This window comes from Rhipicephalus microplus, chromosome 5 (assembly GCF_043290135.1).
Source record: "Rhipicephalus microplus isolate Deutch F79 chromosome 5, USDA_Rmic, whole genome shotgun sequence".
Taxonomy (NCBI): domain Eukaryota; kingdom Metazoa; phylum Arthropoda; class Arachnida; order Ixodida; family Ixodidae; genus Rhipicephalus; species Rhipicephalus microplus.
Genome location: NC_134704.1, coordinates 204,208,165 through 204,228,001, shown reverse-complemented (window position 1 = coordinate 204,228,001; position 19,837 = coordinate 204,208,165). Strand labels below are relative to the sequence as shown.

At 48.3% G+C, this 19,837-nt stretch overlaps 1 protein-coding gene across 8 annotated transcripts in view; it reads right to left on the bottom strand.

Moving 5' to 3' along the window:
• Lkb1 (Lkb1/serine/threonine kinase 11) overlaps positions 1–19,837 on the bottom strand; it is a 154,322-nt gene that overhangs the window by 115,332 nt on the left and 19,153 nt on the right. For 5 of the 8 annotated variants that reach the window (XM_075896408.1, XM_075896406.1, XM_075896404.1 and 2 more), the window contains 2 exons: positions 19,370–19,520; positions 8,037–8,099 (listed from right to left, as the gene is read on the bottom strand). In XM_075896408.1, the coding sequence (XP_075752523.1) occupies positions 8,037–8,099; positions 19,370–19,519 (213 nt within the window). In that variant the 5' untranslated portion in view covers position 19,520. The remainder of the gene's footprint in view (positions 1–8,036; positions 8,100–19,369; positions 19,521–19,837) is intronic. The other 3 variants (XM_075896407.1, XM_075896409.1, XM_075896410.1) reach the window with 2 other exon arrangements.

The following is a 19,837-nucleotide window of genomic DNA, read 5'->3' as shown; positions in this document are numbered from 1 at the left end:
ATAATTGCACAAAAACGAGTTTTATTTAACATTGAAAACACCATCGAGGTACAACCTTACATAGTGTAAAAAGCAACGAACAGCCACCAAACTTGACAGGCAGACGACATAGCCAGCATTCACCTTACTACAGCAGTCCCCTGTTTCTTTCTTTCACCGTTCAGTTATGCCGTAGGGATGAGTGAACTTTTATTTTAGAGCATCATACACGTGAAAGAGATTGGCTTACATAAGTTTTGTTTTAGAGAAACATTATTTGCCCAGTCATGTCCCCTTTTGAGCCGGAGCCTTGCTCACCACCAGCCAACACAAACCTTGCAGACACATATACCATTATTCCCAGCGCACCATTGGCGCCCCTTGAAAAATTTGCATAGACAGTGGTGCCAGATTTCCCTCTAGGCATTTTTGTAACAAACTCTATGGCAACACCAGAGCATATAGTCAAGGCTAGCAAAATTCATTACAGTGCCTGTGGGAGCTAATGGGATAACTCTCGTGATAAATTTTATGCCTAAATATAATTTATTGTTTGGATCATTGTATATTATTGACAATAGTTAAAGCAGCTTTCTCAGGTGTCCGTACACATATTAAAAGGCTCCCCAAAAGTCACATGCTGTGACATTTCTCTCAGAAACTTTGTGATAACCCACTTGACGGAAGGAACACCATTAAAATGGTAGGCTTTCTGGCTTTCTCTTCATTAAACTTTGACAATCTAAACTACTATGCCAGGCCCACAATATGGCTGATACAGTCCCGACATGAGGCTTACAAACTTCTCTCAGTTTCCACAGCTCCAGAGAGGTCATAATGATGACCGTTTCGATTGCATGCCCGCTGTGGTAAAGCGGTGGTAAAGGCGAAAATCCAGCTGCAGGCAGTGGAGGTGCTGGCTCCACTTCGTTGTCAATCTGTGGCCACAAGGAGAAACTGTCATCTTGCATGGAGTTTTTGGCAAGCTCTGCCATGCCTTCAAGCAACTGGTCCTTGTGGCATCGCCACTCGAAGAATCCTGAAGGTGTCGACACTTGTACCCTGAAAAACACTGGTCCACTTTGCACAGTCACCACAGCTGGTATCCATTTGGGCATTCCACTATAATTTCGTTCAAGCACGTGGTCACCAACACTCTCATCGCGCACACGACACTGTCGGTTGACCGTCTGTCTGAACTGTTTGTAACCCACCTTTTCCCCCACAGCGGGGGAGTCCCTCTCAAGCTTTCGAAGAGAGCAGACGTGCGTTTCTTGCTCTCGCGTCTCTTGCAACGCTCCCGCTTTATTTTGCGTAGGCTTGTTGCCAGTGCTTTAGGGTTTCTCCCCGCGTTCCCGCCGCGCCTGGTCGTCCCCGACATGAAGTACATGGTTGAAGGAACCACGATTTCAACAGAAGAATGGTCGGACGGCTTTTGGCAGCCATCGCCTGGTTTTCGCGCCCAGGAGAAGAGACGCCTCGTGCTCCGTCAGGCAACGCCGCAGCTGAACGGGGCCCAGCAAGCGACGCCACCACGTAACGACCTGAAACCGCACCCGTCGCCCCTGCGAAGACACGGTCCACTACCTAGGATGCCGCCTGACGCCATCCACATCGTGGGATGGCCAAAAACTCCCGTCGACCTTACGAAGCTGCCGCCATGGCAACTGTACGAAGCCCTGCTGAAGGCCGCGTCACTACCAGACCAGCCACCAGCGTCCTGCGATAAAGTGCGGGTTCACCCCACAAACAACACCTTCACCCTTAGTGTGCGACAATCTGTCCGAGCACAAGCCTACCTTCGCAACACGTCACTGCAGATCGGAGTCCGGACCATCAAAATTCACGTTTACGCCCCACCACCCGACGATGCATTTCGCGAAATCATGTTCAACGCCCATGACAGCTTTACTGATGCAGAAATCTTGAAAGACAAGAGAACAACCCCACTATGCCTGTCGTGGGTGGCCCTCGCATGGGACGGACCAACCACGTACTCTTCACCGTGGTTGGAGATTGTTCGCCACCATGGATCTTTTATCACAGCATCTACATTCGCCTCTACTCTTTTTACCCAAGAGTAGAAGCGTGCTTTAACTGCCGCAAGGTGGGTCATCTAACTGACGTTTGCCCTCATCCAAAACGAAACCGCTGTGCGCGTTGTGGTGAGGAACACCTGCCGATCCCACAGGGCACCCAACTGACATGCTGTGCTGGCTGCATCGTTTGTAAGGGCCGTCATGCAACGAACAGTTCGAACTGCAAATACCATTTCGTTAAGAAGCCTACCCCGTCTGACCACGCACCGGTGCAAGCACCTGACGAAGAGCCACAACCGCAGCAGCCATCAATCCTTCACACCAATCACTCACCGTCCCAAGAGCAGTCCTACCCACCTCTCGGCCAGCCGCAGCAGCAACAAACCGACCATTCCGGACCCCGCAACCGTGGCCGGTCCTGGTCGAGCTCTCGGTCCAGGCCCCTTTCCAAGTCACGGTCCAAGTCCCGATCGCGGTCCCGTTCTGCTAGCTACCTCAACTCGTCCTCGTCGCCTCTCTCCTCCTCCCCTGGTTCCTCCCAGGGATTGTCACAGTCGTCATCCGTGCCTGGTCCCAAGAAGCTTGCCTGGGCCCAAGGACCCCAGCGTCGCTTAAAGCATCACCGACATTGTCATAGGATCCACAGGTGAGAGAGTTGGTCAGGGAGAACTTTTCACTTAAGGCACAACTTTCCTCGCAGCAGTCTCAGCTCTCGAAACTGATATCTCGGATAGAAAACCTCACACAATACATTCAGTCATTAGAAGCATAGCTAGACATAACCCTTGAGCAACCAGCCGCGACCGTGTCGGAACCGATGAAGGCTGTTTCTTCCCCATCTCAGCCGCAATCGCAGCCTGCGGGTAAGCGCAAAGCAAACACCTCCACCGCGTCACTTCATGCCGAAACCGTTATCGCTACGGCAGTCTCTAAAGCAGTATCTGCGGCTCTCGCGACCCTAGACGTGAAATTCGAAGTCCGTTTCAACACTCTGAAACAAGCTATTGCGGACACGAACACCTCACTGAAAGCCCTAAAGAGTTATACGGAGGCCATCAATAATTCCCTGAATGCTCTCAAAAATTACACGGAGTCACCACCGCCGAAATCCATGCACGACTCGAGCACCGCGAGCATCCGCCCACGTTCGGCCAACCTGCCACGCTGCAGGCGGGCCCCAAGCCTGCAATAGCTTAATCACGGCGTGTCCCACACTGACCATATGGCAGTAGAACTGCAGGGGGTACTGTAAGAAACGGAGCCACCTGGAGCAGCTCGTACAGAAACTGCAAGCTGATTTGCAGGTGACGGAACCGGCCCCGGATGTTATTGCCTTGCAAGAGACGTCTACTCTCTCCACCCTCCCCCGTTACGTGGCCTACCATCAGCTTGATACGCATGCTTCCCCCTGCACAACCACGCTCGTTCACAACAGCCTCACAGCTATACAGCACGAATTGAAAGCAACGGGCATTCAGCATTTGATCTTAGAAATTCTACCACGCAAACACATAGGCAAGTCGCTCTTCGTCCTGATTGTGTACAGTTCACCTCGTGAGAAAGCGGCAGACTTCTCTCGTCTTTTCACTGAGACGATCGCTCTCATCGGAGATGCGCTGCTGCTCTTTCTCGATGAATTTAACGCACGACATCCCGATTGGGGCTTCACGCACACGGATCCGAAAGGAAGAACGCTATGGTTGTTAGTACAAGACCTTTGCCTTACCTTAATTAACGATCTGCGGCAGCCGCCCACACGCATAGGCAACAGTGTGTGCCATGACACATCGCCGGACCCAACACTGTGCAAGAATGTTACGCGTGCTACTTGGGACAACATGGGCCTTTTAGTGGGCAGTGACCACAACATCCTCGTGATAAAAACTCAAACGCGCCTCAGAAAGAAGCCAAAACACACAGCTCGCATTACCGATTGGCCGAAATTTCGCCAGTTGCGTGAAGAACAAGCCTCCTACACCATTAGGGACATCAATGAATGGATCGCTTCCTGGCAAGAGCACGTGCAAGTCACAACCCGTGAAGTGGAGACTACCACCGACTTGCCCACAACCGACTCTCGCCTCCTCCATATGTGAGACGCACACGCTGGCCTCATGCGCAGGTGGTGCCGGCAGCGTCACAACAAGAAATTACGCCACCACATCGAAGCACTAGTGCGCGAAATTGAGAGCCACAGCCTCGCCCTCGCGAGACAGCAGTGGGATCAGCTGTGTGGCAGTCTCAACGGGTAGCTAAGCTTCTAGAGAACACGGCACCTTTTACGACACTTGCTCAATCCCTGTGCGTCCAAGTCGTCTGCGAAAAAACAGCTTCGCCGGCTGCTACATCATTACCCTGGTACGGACACCGAGCTGCTCAAAGAGTTGACTCGTCATTACGTGAACCTTGCCCAGCCGAATGTGCCGCCGGAGCATTTTCCCCCGTTCAGTGGCAAACCGAACCCCCGATTGGACGAAGATATTACGGAGGCTGAAAATCTACGCCGCAATGCTCAAACTTTGCACAACGTTCACCTTTGGTCCTGATGGCATAAGCAACAAGTCTCTCCGACATCTCGTCGTGAAATCGGTTGCAGCGCTCACGGGACACATACCACAAGAGTGGAGACACGCGAGGCTTGTATTTATCCCCAAACCAGGCAAGAAGACGGACATCGGCAACCTACGCCCCATATCGCTCATATCTTGCATTGGCAAGCTAATAGAACACGTCCTTGCCCGATTACGGACCTACGCTGAAGACAATGACCTTCTCTCTCCCATGATGCTCGGCTTTTACACCCACCTATCCCCGCAAGACGCGCTAGTGCAAATACACCAAGACCTCCTTCGTAACTCGCCGAAGGCCGGCATTCGTGCCGTGCTCGGTCTAGATCTTCATAAGGCATTCGACTCGGTGCGACACGAAGCCATCGCCTCGAACCTTGCCGCCATTGACCCGTGCGAACGTACATATAACTATGTATGTGACTTCCTTTCGAACCGTACCGTTGAAATATCGTTAGCCGGTGGCTCCACCTCTAAACACCTTGCACTCGGAGACAGGGGCACCCCTCAAGGAGCAGTTTTGTCTCCATTTCTATTTAACCTTGCTATGCGCACGCTGCCTTTTTCACTCGATGGCATACTGGGCCTTTATCATACCATCTATGCCGACAACATCACGCTGTGGACGACTACGGGTTCAGATGGCGAGACAGAGGAGACCGTCCAACGTGCGGCCGACGCCGTCGTTAGCCACGCGACGCAGGCAGGCCTCACGCGAGTCGGAGCTCTTGCTGCTTCGTTCTCCCGACCGCCGTCAGAACAAGTACCCTCCCCAACCGGCCATCCAAATCTGTGTCAACGGTGTAGCCGTACCACAAGTTGACCACATGCGTATTTTAGGCCTATTCATTCAATCAAATCAACGGAACACCATCGCACTGGAACGCCTCACTGTTGTCGTCACTCAAACAACCCGCCTCATTGCTCGCGTGTCCGCTTGAAAGCAAGGCATGAAAGGAAAAGAGCTACTGCAGCTTATCCACACCTTCGTCATATCTCAACTCACGTACGCGCTACCATACCTGTGCCTACTAGGATGCGAGAGAGACAAACTGGACCAACTTATACGCAAAGTGTATAAGACGGCTTTAGGACTCATTCGCACGACCTCTACATCGCATCTCCTCAGCCTCAGCATCCACAACACTGTCGACGAACTGATCTAAGCGCATCGCACAGCACAGATTCAGAGACTTCGCGGTAGCAAGACCGGCCGCTGAATACTCGCTCGCATAAAACTCACTGCCCTCAACACCGACTCAATCTTGCAAATAGCAGGCTCCATGCCCTCCACCCCGCCGAAGTCGAGGAAGCGGCCATAGCTCTCGCGGTGTCCTCTGGGTTCACTGAGTCTGCTCATCGACTCGAAAAGCACTATCTCCCATTTCGCTCACAGTACCGTTGCTCCGGGTACCTTACAGCTCCTTGAGTCCCTCGCCTGCCTCGAAGACGAGGATTCGCCTCCCACATCTCATATCTGGGTCTCGGCGCACGCAGAAAACCCGGGGATCGAGGTCACCCACCGACAAGCTTGAGAATTCGTCAACCGAGCGGTGGGCCTCGCCACGAACCCAGAGAACTACGGCGAGCCCCTCATATACTATCAGGAAATTGCTCAGCACTATCACCTCGCATGTCGAACAAAACAACCACCGCTTCCTAAACTCACGAAACCACAAAAAATCACATGGCACCGCCTCCAAACGAATTCGTTCCCGTGCCCGCGGGTATACGCACACATTTACCCCGATCTGTTCAGTCCGCATTGCTCAAAATGTGGCTACGTTGCCTCCCTCTCCCATATACTATGGGACTGCAGCGAGGATCCACCCCCGCCTGATCTCCTGACCGCTCCCTCATCCGAGGCATGGCAACGAGTACTCCGAGATACGAGCCTAGAAGTACAGCTCCGGGCCATCAGCGAGCTGAAAAGGTGGCGGCCAGGCACGGGCTGATCGCCATTCCTCTGTGATTTTTTTTTTTTTTTTTCACTTAAATAAAGTTGTTTTTCTCTCTCTCTCCCCACGGCGGGTTTTAATACATCGAGACGGGTGCATAAACGTCGCCCCAACAAGTTAGCTGGTGCATCGTGTGTCGTAGCATGGGGTGTGTTGCGATAAGCCAGCAGGAACTTGTTGAGCTTTGCCTTTATTGGTTGACATGCGTCATCCTTCTTTAGCGTGTTTCAGGGCTATACGAAACGCTCCGCGAGTCCATTGGTACTGGGATTGCAGGGGGCTGTTCGCACGTGTCGGCATCCCATCTCTTTTACGAACAGCTTGAACTCCTCTAATGTGAACTGTGGGCCGTTGTCAGACACGATTGTCTCAGGGAAATAATGACGTTTTTGTTTGCGTGCAGTTATCATGAGGTGCTGTATATAGTATATATTATGTTACCTTATTGAATAAAAATCAGTTGTTAGGCTGCGCTGCTCCCTGTGTCTCTATCGTATTTGTCCTCCTGTGAGTGCGCTAAAGCTTCAGTATGTCTCAGGGAACCGAAAATGAGCAAAAACATCGCGTAAGCACTCAATTGTTGCATCTGTAGTAGTTGAGCGCATCACGAAAACTTCTGACCATTTCGAGTGAGCATTGGCCACTGTAAGAAACACTGACTGTTAAAATGGTCCTGCAAAATTTACATGTATGCATTGCCATGGGGTTCTGGGCCATGACCACGGGAGCAACGGAGCTTTGCATGGACACTGCGCCATTATGGCAATTTGCACATGACTGCACCATATGCTGGACAGCGGTAACTACGCGCGAGCGCCGTGCTGTGAAGTATACCTGGGTAAACCTCGTGTAACTCATCCAGAACTGCTCTCTGCAGCTTAGCGGGAATGACTACGCGTGATCCCAGCAAAATCCATCCTTGATGCAATGCCAGCTGATCACGTCTGGCGAAGTATTGTTTTAGTCTATCATCACCGACAAATTTAGGCGGCTTGTGCTTATGCACTCTTTTACTTTCACCAGGTCATTATCCTGCTCAGTGGCATGCGCAATTCCTTTGCTTGACACTGATAGGGAGGCCAGCCGCAAAGAATAGAAAGTTTCTTCACATTCCCACGTTTCGGCATTTACACATGGTAGTGGCGAATGGGAGCAAAAATCAGCTTCTGCGTTCGTTTATGAGACGACTTTACAAAGAGAAGGTCGTATCTGTATGCCGATAACATTACAGCCCACCGCTGTAGGGGCGCAGCCGCAATAGGTGGAATACCTGTTGCTGGCCCCAAACATTGCTGTAAAGGCTTATGATCAGTAATTAAAGTGAATGCTCGGCCATAAATATAGCAGTCAAGCTTTTTTATGCAAAATGTTATGGCCAATGCCTCTTTTTCAAGCTGGCTATATTTCTTCTCTGCCTCAGAAAGCGTGCGCGAAGCAATAGCAACAGGCCGGGTCTTGCCATTCTCAAAAACATGGGAGAGCACAGCACCTACCACATACTGCGATGCCTCACAGGAGAGCTTTAATGGTCGATCCGGGTTGTAGTGGGCCAGCACCTGCGGCGATGACAAGATTACTTTAAGTTCTTGAACGCTTCTCGGCAGCAGCCGTCCCAGCACCAAGGTGCGTCCTTCCGTAAAAGCTCATAAAAGGATGCAGCAACTGTCGATAGATTAGGTACAAACTTTCCATAATAATTTTCAACTAGGAAAGACTGTAATTGCTGCTTGTTTGTCGGTGTGGCAGCGTTTATGACTGCTTAAATTTTTTTCAATGACGAAGATATTCCTGACGCACTAAATTTGTGTCCCAGGAAACAGAGCTCATTTTGAAAGGACGTGCATTTTTCTTTCTTTATTTTGATGCCTCGCTCCAGAAAACGTTTCAAGAGTGCGTTTAGGTCTATCAGGTGTTCTTCAGCGTTTCATCCTAAGATGTCATTGAGATAACAACAAACTGTTTAGTCCATTCAGCGTTGTGTGTATTATTTTCTGAAAAATACCGGGTGCTGATGCTATTCCGAAAGGTAGCCTGTCCACTGCAAACAGCTCTTTCTGCCTGTTCAAAGTCGAGCACTTCCGACTCTTCTGACATGAGTACTTGTTGGTATGCCCTGTCAAGGTCGATCTTAGTAAAATGCATTCCCCCCGGCCAACGCAGCTAATAGGTCATGGATTTCAGGCAGCGGGTAGGATGTGATGTCCAGAGAGGGGTTTATCATTGTTTTATAATCCCAACAATAGCAAATTATCACCGGCACGGCAGGCATGGCATATTATAATGTATTTACAGTGTGAGTATTGCCAGCTGAACTACTGCTGCTGAGTTCAATGCAAATGGCACATTCCGTGCTTCTGGAAAACTCGACTGGTGGTCGGCCTTGAAGAAAAGCTTGGCCTTTTTATCTGTGATAACTCCTAGCTCCTCCTTTTTGCATTTTTCCAGCAACGCATTTAGCCTTTCCCTCATTCGTACAGACAAGTCGAACACTGACCTTGAGGCAGGGTTGAGGCCCCAAATTTAATTCCAGCCTTGCCGTCCTGTGCGCAGCCATTCACGTCCGAGCAGCGGTGGTCCCGCTAGATCGACAAGGCGGAGCAGTAGTTTTACGGCCTGTTCACCGTGCTGTCCCACAGCAAGGTTGGACAAGTGTTCCAGTATAGATGCGCAGGACGATGTCGGTTGGTCTAAATCTGGCTGAAGGAAACTGCTGCTTGAACTGCTTGTAAAGCACGATAGTCAATGCGGCACCCGTGTCAAGTTTCATTTCCACCACAGCTCCATCTGTTTTCAGTCCAACAAAAAAGGGAATGCGGCCAAAAACCACTTGTTCCGAAACGTCTATGGGTGGCATCTGCGTCACCCCTTCCAGCGTTTTCCCTCTCTGTTTTTGGTGACACCCACCACCATATAGCCAGTTGCTGTGCCAGGCCCTTGAATAAGCCCTTTCTTTCCACACTTAGAGCATGTATTATTAATGTGCGGGTGTACTGAAAGAGTGTGGCTCGCACAGCCGCAGCAATAACAAACCAGCAGCTGCTTACCGGTAATCCCTTGCGTCCCGTACAGCTCAGTGAAGTCATCATTGCCTTGTCCCTCTATTCTGCGCAGCTGTGTGGCCATTGACTCTACGACTCTAGTCTTGGCAACATTCTTTCGGGCTGCTTCCATGGCCAGTGCACGTTCAACTTCTTTCGGGAACATCAGTTTTTCGTCCTTGGTAAAAATACTCACTGCACGCCTTCCCGCAGCAGCCCACAAAGAAAACGGTCCCGCAGCGCTTCGTCCAAATTCGCTCTAAATTGACAACTCTGGACAACTTCCGAAGTTTAGCAACATATTCGACTCACCTTAATGCTGTGCTCAGCGGCAAAACTTTGCTCGTTCCCCGATCATGGACAGCTTTGGGGCAAGATGTGCATCTAAGAGGCTCTTCAGTTGCTCGAAACTTTTTTCCAGCGACAGTTTCAATGCAGCGAACGACTTCAGCAACCCATGTGTACGCGGTCCGATGGTGCTGAGGAAGGTGTGTACCTTGTTGTCATCGAGAACTCAATCAGAAAAGAGGTAAACCTCTCCTTGTATGCCGTCTAGCTGCTTGCAGTAATGTCGAACGACTCCATCTGGCTCAGCTGCCCTGCAGACTGTATTGTCGCTTCCTCACCACCACTCTTCATTTTTCTGGTCTCATCCACATCGTTAGCGTTGTGTCTCGTCCAGGGACTGACAAGCCAGTGTTCCAACGGAGAAAACCAAACCGTTTATTGCCCGAGCTTACGGGCTGGTGGTTGCCTCGCAAATGGGCAGACAGTGCGTTACTATTCAAGCACTAGTGAGCGCACCAACAGTTTGGTATCAGGTGTACTATGGCGAACACCATCTGCACAATGTAAATAGAGAATATAGCTTCAAAGGTAATATATATTAATTTTAAAGTTTCCATGACCGCTCAACTCTATCATGCCATTGATACCCTCGAAGGGGACTCTTTGGAGACCCCCTCCTTCCCTCATGTCACCGCGCCGCAGTCAATAAAACAAGTTATGATGACATCAGAGCCGCCATTTTTCTTTTGCCCTGTTTGTGACCACAGTCTATACTTCTCGGCAGCTGGTCGCGAGTGCATAGCCGTGGCGCATGCTTTAAAAGTTTTTTGTTTGGCGATACTGTAGTCCCCTTTCCCATTCGAAAGTAATTCTTTATGCGCACCGTGTGGAAGTGTGTCACAGTTCTGTGTGCTGACGTGGTCGAGAGCTGTACACACCACGTGACAATAGTTGCACCCGGGGGCTTTTCATTTTTGCAGCTCTCTCAAACCGAAACTGAAACTGGTCAATAATGAGGGGCTTGTAATTAATTATCTGTCACGTGCTGCAGCAAATGATACATCGTGTTACGACCAACAAGCCCCCATCAACACATTGCAGCAGAAAAACACGAGGCCAAAGTTTTTGAGTCAGTACCCCTTTAACAAGCCAGAATGCCTTGATTCACTTCATTGCAATACATGCCATTCAGCCACAATTATGCTAACCAAAACTTCGCTTCACTGAGGCATCGCTGAAAATAATATTTCAAAACATGCACAGCTTTTCCACTTATTACTGTCACCATAAATTGCGTGTTGCGAGTAGTGTTATGCTGGCTACCTATGATGATATATGGTGTTTTTTGGCGCAAGGGCCATTTGATGGCCAAAGAGCGCCAGTTCATGGGACATGGAATGTGGACGATGATTGTGATTAGCGGCTGTATAAGGGCCATAAAATTCCTCGCGGTAAGGCGGGTAAAAACATACAAGTAATAAAATCATGACCATGCCGTGAAAGGTGTGTGTGGTGTGAATAGATGACAAAAGTTGGTGATAATAAAAGACGATGGTGGATATGTATGGCATTAGCACAAGTGCCTCACACGTTCATACCCTCGCGTCCAAGGGCCGTGAGGCACGTGCTTTCTTGTGTAATCAATTACCGCAGCAAAAACCTCTCTGGAGAGGTCATGCTACGGGATGCCCGGGTATATGATATGAAAACTATGAATTTTTTTAAAGAACGCTAACAATGATTTGTGACTAAAAAGTGGTTCCCTACCGACGAACATTGCAGGGTGTAAAGGTATATGTTGTCGGTAGGGTAATGGAAAGTGTTGTTTTCTTACAGTGTCCAATTGTTTGCACTGAATTAAAATGTGAAGAACTGTTAATGCTTCACCACATCTGTCACACAATGGTGGATCGCCACCGGACAAAAGGTGTGTGTGTGTCGTGTATGTGTGTCCTATCCTGAGTCTCGTTAGTATTACCTCTGTGTGACGCGATTTCGATACAGGCAGCCAATGACCAAGGTGTGGCTTAATAACGTGTAGTTTGTTTTGTGTGTGTGTATCCCACTTGCTCTGCCAGTAGTCCCTGAGGTTTCGTTTGAGAGACGGCTTAAGATCAAGGACCGGGATTGATATGGATGTAACGGCGGTGCTCTCATGGACGGATGCAGCGAGCTGATCCGCCCTCACGTTGCCTTGGATCTCACGGTGCCCTGGCACCCAGCACACTACAACATGTTGTTTGAGTGTATGGAGTGTGCACAAAATGGAGTAAAGTGAGACAAGGACCGGGTTTTTTTTTGTTTTTTAAGACTGTGCAGAGCCGTTACCACACTGAGGGAGTCTGTATAAATTACTGCTTTTTGTATTTGTAATTGTTTGATGTGTTTAGCTGCCACAAGTATCGCGTAAGCTTCCGCTGTGAAGATACTTGTGCGTGGATGTAGAGGGCCAGCATCCGAAAAGGATGGGCCGACAGCAGCGTAGGACACAGAGGAGTTAGTCTTGGAGGCATCTGTGAAGAACTCAGGACGTGTGTATTTGTTTTGAAGTTCCAAAAAGTATGTTCGGATATGGGCAATAGGTGCATGTTTTGTAACTTCTAGGAAAGACACATCGCAGTCTATAGTCTGCCACTGCCACGGTGGCGGGTATGCTACAGGAGCCATTAGACTGTGTTCAAGTGACACTGCAGTTTCTTCAGCTAGACACTTCAGGTGAACTGAGAAGGGCTGCCTCATCGAAGGCCTGTTTTGAAACAGAGTTGAGCTCGACAAATCATTAATTGTAGAGTATGAGGGGTGCTCCTTGTCTGCTTTCACCTTAAGGAAATAAACAAAGGACATGTAAGTTCTTTGCAGATGAAGCGACCACTCATTTGACTCAACGTAAAGGCTTTCTACGGGGCTGGTGCGAAAAGCACCCGTAAAAAGGCGGATGCCCAAATGGTGCACGGGGTCCAGCATCTTCAAGGCACTTTGAGTAGCAGACTGATAGACAACGGCCCCATAGTCTAAGCGGGTGCGAATGAGGCTTCTATAGAGGTTCATGAGGCATTGCCTATCACTACCCCACGTAGTACGTGACAACACTTTTATAACACTCATGGCTTTTAAACATTTTGTTTTTAAATACTTGATGTACAACACAAATGTCAACTTGTTGTCCAAGATTAGGCCTAAGAATTTATGCTCGGCTTTGATGGACAGACGTTGCCCGTTCAGTCGAATGTCAGGTTCCGAGTGCATGCCTCTCTTTCGAGAGAACAAAACACACGTGCTTTTTTGTGGGTTAAGTCGAAATCCGTTTTCATCTGCCCATTTGGAGACCTTATTTAAACCCAGCTGAACCTGCCGCTCACACATGGCCAAGTTGCATGACTTGAAGCCAAGCTGAACGTCGTCGACATATATACAATAGAACATATTGCGGGGAATGGACAAGTGCAAAGAATTCATTTTGATAATAAAAAGTGTGCAACTAAGCACGCCTGTTTCCTGGACAAATGTTTGGGAGAGCACACTGCCCAGACGGACACGAAATGTCCGGTTTGACAGGTAACTTTCGATTATATGAAACATTGTTCCGCGCACACCAAGGTGGGACAGGTCTCTTAGAATTCCGAAACGCCATGTTGTATCATACGCCTTTTCGATATCGAGGAACACAGAGAGAAAATATTGTTTATGGACGAAGGCGTCTCTGATCTGTGCCTCGATACGAACAAGGTGGTCTGTGGTGGATCTACTTTCTCGAAACCCGCACTGAAATGGGTCGAGCAAATTGTTTGTTTCAAGGATATGTACAAGTCGGCAGTTTATCATTTTTTCGAATACTTTGCACAAGCAGCTTGTAAGTGCAATAGGTCTATAACTTGAAGCTAAAGAAGGGTCCTTGCCCTCTTTCAAAATGGGAATAATAATAGCCTCTTTCCAGGAGGTAGGGATAGTGCCAGAAAACCAGATAGCATTGTACAAACAAAGTAGGGTTTTTCGTGTTTCGGCTGGTAGGTTTTTTAGCATTTCATACACCACACGGTCGGAACCTGGGGCAGAAGTGCTGCAGGAGTTTAGAGATGTTCGGAGCTCCGCTAGACTGAAAGCTTGGTTATATGCCTCGTATCTAGTGGATTTGTGTCCGAGTTTCTGCTTTTCTATTCTTGTTCTGTATTTTTGGAAAGTGCCAGTATAGTGGGACGAGCTGGATACCCGTTCAAAATGTGCCCCGAGGAAGTTTGCCTGATCTTCCAAGGTATCACCTTGAGTGTTTACGAGTGGAAGTGTGTGTACTTGTTTCCCTGCTATCCTACCGACCATGTTCCAGACTTTTGCCTCCTGTGTGTATGAATTGATCCCTGACAAAAACTTCTGCCAGCTTTCTCTTCTGGCCTGCCGACGCGTTCTCCTTCCTTGAGACTTTATTTTCTTGAAGGTGTCAAGATTTTCCGCTGTTGGCGAGTTGCGCAGCAATCTCCATGCCCTGTTCTGTTCTTTTCGCGCATTACGACACTCCGTGTTCCACCATGGGACGTGTCGTTTGCCGGGCATTCCAGATGTTTGCGGTATGCACCTGGCTGCTGCGTCAGTTAGAAAAGCTGTGAAGTACTTCACAGCTTCATCTATGTTTAACCTACATATGTCTGTCCAACTCAAACGTGTAGTGTTGTGGAACTGTTCCCAGTCTGCTTTGTTTATCAGCCATTTGGGAACATGTAGAGGACATTCATATGTTGTTTGTGAACTCAACACTACAGGAAAATGGTCACTTCCATATAGATTATTTATGATTTTCCATTTCAGTAGGGGTAGGAGTGAAGGTGATACGATGCTGAGGCCTATAGACGAGCAAGTTTTGTTGGCAACGTTATAGTATGTTGGCTCTTTCCTATTCAACAAACAGGCACCGGAAGAGAAGAGAAATTGTTCAATGAGATGACCTCGTGCATCAGAGCGAGAATCGCCCCACAGTCCACTATGTGCATTTAGGTCCCCAAGAAGCAAATAGGGTTCAGGCAGTTCGTCTATTAAAGACTGAAATTCACGTCTTTCAAGACGGTGGTGGGGAGGTACATACAAAGAGCAGATGGTGACAAGTTTGTTTAAAAGTACTGCTCGAACAGCCACCGCCTCAAGGGATGTCTGGAGTGGTAAATGTGTACACGCTACTCCTTGGTTAATAATAATGGCTACGCCACCGGATGACGCCACAGCATCATCTCGGTCCTTTCGGTATATGACGTAAGCACGTAAAAAATTTGTATTGGAGGATTTCAGATGTGTTTCCTGTACACACAGCACTTGAGATGAGTATTTGTATAAAAGCTCTTGGACGTCGTCGAGGTTTTTAAGCAGGCCTCTGACGTTCCAATGTATAATTTGTGTTTTCATATTGGAAGTAAAGTAGTGCTGTGTGTACGTTAAGGAAGTGACTTGTTTAAGCTGAAAGGTCGAGCTCAAGTAGCAGGGCTATTGTCAGGCCCTGTTATGAGCTTTTTAGTTTTCTTGGCGCGCTCCAGAGAGCCGCGCCGCTCTTTTGGCACCAGGGGTGCCGCCGTATCCATTGCCTCCTCGGAGGCACTGGATGCCCGCTCATGCGAGCTGGTTTTTCGAAGCTTGGGCCTCGCCTGGCGTGGTGAGGCCTTGAGACCCGAGGACCCTGGAGTCCCTGGTCTCTGTTCGATAGTAGGCGGAGTAGACTCAACTACTGCCGCCTTGGGGGCAGGCGCCACAGCCAATGGCTCGCTCTGCGCAGGCCGAAGGAGTGGCGAGGGCTGGTGCGACACTGCCCCCTGGCGCGCCGCATCAGCATATGTGGGGCCATAAAATGGCGAGACTCTTTTTCTTGCTTCTTTAAATGTAATGTTTTCTTTTATTTTTAAAGTGATGATCTCTTTTTCTTTTTTCCAGAAAGAACAGGAACGTGAGTACGCGGCATGACTACCGCCATAATTCACACAGTGTGCAGGTGCTTCGCAGTTATCGGACGCATGGCCCACGACTCCACACAGAGCACAAGTTTTCTGGCCACGACAGCTTTGCGAGCCGTGGCCATATCTCTGACATTGGAAGCAACGGCGGGGGTTGGGAATATATGGCCTCACAGATGTCTTTGTATACCCAGTCTGAATTGTTTCCGGCAAATCGCTCGAAGCAAAGGTCAGTACTAAGTGTTTTGTTGGTATTTCCTTTTGATCTCTTCTTATCTTAATACGCTGTACGTTTGTCACGTTCTGGCTCTTCCATCCTTCAAGAAGTTCAGCTTCGGTCAGGTCAAGCAAATCTGCGTCCGATACGACCCCGCGAGATGAGTTCATGGACCTGTGTGGCGTAATACTGATGGGTGTGTCTCCAAACGTTGTGAGGGTGTTCAGTTTATCGAATTGGTCTTTGTCACGTATTTCAAGGAGTAGATCTCCACTGGCCATTTTGGTAACCTAGTACCCGGCACCAAGAGTTTCGGTTAAAGACCTAGCCACTACGAAGGGGGATACTGTTCTGGCTTGCTTGTTAGTTTTTTCACAGTGTATAACGTGGAAATGAGGAAAGGTTTGTCTTGGCCGGATGAAAAAATTGATATCTTCGGTGCGTACCCGCTTTGAGGAGGCACGATCACTTAGTAAAGGGAATGCTTTGTGCATGCTAATTGTATGTTGTTCAGTAGCGTTGGCGGCCACCCACCACGGAGCCCAACGAGGGGACGCTACAAGTTTGCGGGTGCTAAAACCTGCAGACGCCAGCCGTACAACGCTACTATAACCCAATGCGCCCAGACCAAGGTAGGCTATTTGCACAGGGTTAACCCTAGCCGCCAGGAAGTTTGGAAGTAAACAGAAGAGAGGAGAAGACAGGACAGATAAATAGTAAGAGATAAAGACGAAGATGTAGGAAGAGAGAGATAGGAAAAGGCGACTGCCGATTTCCCCTGGGTGGGTCAGCCCAGGGGTGCCGTCTACGTGAAGCCGGGGCCAAAGGGGTGTGTTGCCTCTGCCGGGGGGCCTTAAAGGTCCAATCACCCAGCGTCGCCTCAACCCCCAGGATCCCCTTTTCCCCGGACACGGCAAAGCCACGCACGGCTAGGCGTGGGAGGGAGTCAAAACTCCCCCGTTAGCTCGGGTTCGTGGTGTCGCTACACACCAAACGCCTACTTGCGCAGGCGCCCCTGCGGGCATGCTGGCTACCTAAAGAATTATTCTGTCTTAACATCTTCCAGTTCAAACATTCCTTGAAGTGGTGTGCGCATGTGCTTATATCTGCCACCAAATCAGAAAACTTATGCTGGTTGTTTGTGAACGCTTGTGTAAGTACCTTCACATGTCCCCTTTTCGCACTGTTTCCGCGCTGTATCATGCACCAACTGACCCATCAAGACACCCTTTTGCCACAAAGGTTTTGTGCTTGGGGTATGCTATCGCCCAGCCAATAATGCAGTAAGCTTGGTTGCTTATTTACACGACACTATTGATACCAACGTATCATCCTAACACTAATTTTTCTACTGAGAGACTAATTTTCTCAACATTTACTGGTCTCCTCATCCTCTAGAACTGTGCAAAAAAAAATTTAATACAGCTTGAACTAAAAAAAAACCCAATGAAAAGTTGACTCTCATTTTATACCGGCCATTGGCAGAAAAAGATGCGGAAGTCTCGCAACAATGGGCAGCTGAAGTCTCAAGCTTCTATTGGCATCGTGACCATCAGCAGCAGCGCCGTTGAACAAGGCTAGGCAAGGCCTACCGTGTTCTAGCAACGCCATTTTGCCTCGATTATCTGCTGTTAATCTGTTTTGTTATTTCTATTTTCTTCAGAAATTAGTGATAGTCGACGGCAGTTTACAATAGGCTTTAAGAAAAAAGTTATCGAGTATGCCGAAGCGCACAACAACCTGGAGGCACAACAATAACTCAGTGCATCCAAGAAAAATGTCTGATACTGAAGGAGCCAAAAGCAGCGTATCACATTCTGCAGCAACCAAGAAGAAACATTCTTTCGTAGACAGATTGCAGTGTGCCTCAAACTGAAAACGCTACTCGCCGAACCTGTCCGGGATCTGCTTGCAAGGTCGCTACCTGTAACAGCTGAGAGCATCCCCATGAAAGCTCTCAAGATAGCACACGACTCTTCGCTCACGAGAGTGCCATTTAAGGAATCGTCATCGTAGGTGCCCCAATTTATGAAGCGAAAGAGCTTTGCGCCTGAGGCGGTGTACTTCCGTCTTTCCGCAAATGCTGCATCAGTAACGCATTGTATAGAGCAGAGGACGATGCACTTTGGAACGTTACAAGTGAAAAACAGACGTCGTCGGACTCAAGTTTGGAATCAAGTTCGAACGAGTCTGAGTGACAGCACTTCGTGGCCTTCTGACATAACATTAGTGTTAAAATAAAAAGAAATGTCATCAAAGTGCAGTTAGTTCTGTCGCATTTTAGCCAAGGCAGCGATACTTTGCTATTTTTAATATTTTCTTTCTCAGAGAAATAAAGTTTGGGGAGTCTGCCTATATTTCGATCCGACCTATATTTTGGTTTTTACGGTAAGTATTTTCTTTCGAAAGTTTTCACATCAGGAACCTCTCTTCAGTATTTTCTCTGCCTTAAACTGTTTCGCAACCTGCCAGATTAACCAAGAATGCTGCAAAATTACCAGACCATGTACTAAAGAACTGCACTCATTGTGACATGGTTCTAACATTGACGAAGGAAGCCAAAGGTGTGAGGGCGAACTTGTACCTAGAAAATAAGGGGTCCCGGTACAAACGATAAACGCTGTACATTGGAAAATGCTAGCATAAGCTGTCGATAAGCTGGTCATGTGGCAGAGCACGCTGTTTTTTTAGAAAGCAGTCAGCGTATAAACCTTCCAGCCTTATCGCTCATGCTTATGTAAGCTCTTAAATGAACTCCGCTATTTGCGCAATCCTAAAAAATCCCGAAGCTTCCCAAACTTTGCAGTGCGATCTGTGCCAAGTGTTGCCAACATGTTTTTTGTAGCTGAAACCTGAATACATAAAAAAAAGCTTACAAACACGCATGAGAATATGGTCTCAGATTTTATTGAACCCGCCTGGTCACAGTGACCTTGAGCCCTCTTTTTTTAATTGAAAAATTCAGCTGCTGGCAGAGTCAGAAAGAGTTCTCTATACTAATTACCACAAAGCTCACATTAAAGATATTCAAAATTAGCCATCTAGCTTTCTAAACCTTTTCCTGGATTACTTCATCGTTACTTAGGGTGGTATAGATCACAGTAATATAGATGTAATGAAGTGTTGAGCTTTCGTTTGCCCTTGAATTAATATAAGCTCCACCATTCACATTTGGCCAATAAGTCTTGTACATACCTAGCAATTGAATGAAGGGCGCATTTCAAGTTTTATGCCACTGTCCCCCATAATGTTCCTATGGGCACTGCACTGCGTCCTCACCAAAGTACATAACCAGTGTAAAGTGCAGCGCAGCAGGCCTGTGGTTCACTCGATGGCCTGGCCTGTCGACGAATGCCTACCTGCGAGTTCACGCGGTAAAACACCAGCGGACCTTCATCGTCGTTGAGCCATCGTTCCAGCGGCAGTCCATCCTCACCTAGCTCACCGAAGGATGCGCCCGGAGCCAGGTCTTCCTCCTCCCCCACAGCAGTGTGCTTTTGCTCCTCCATGCTGGCAACAAATATGAGCAACTCCAAATCAGGCTGCAGTCACACACTGACAAATGTAGTGAATTCACACTGTATGAAACAATGCACCAAATTATTACAAGCTCAAAAAGCAGTACTGAAACTTAAGCTGCTGAGAAAACTTCTTAAAATGAGAATTTTCCTGCAAGAGAAACAAATGAAAAAGAATATTAAGTACCCTTTTCTTTTTGTAAAACACAACATTAACTAGAGCTAACAGACAAGAAAGCCAAGGAGAGTATATAAGGTATATAATCTAGCTGTCCATCTGCTGTAGAAAGCTAGATTACTGATATTGGT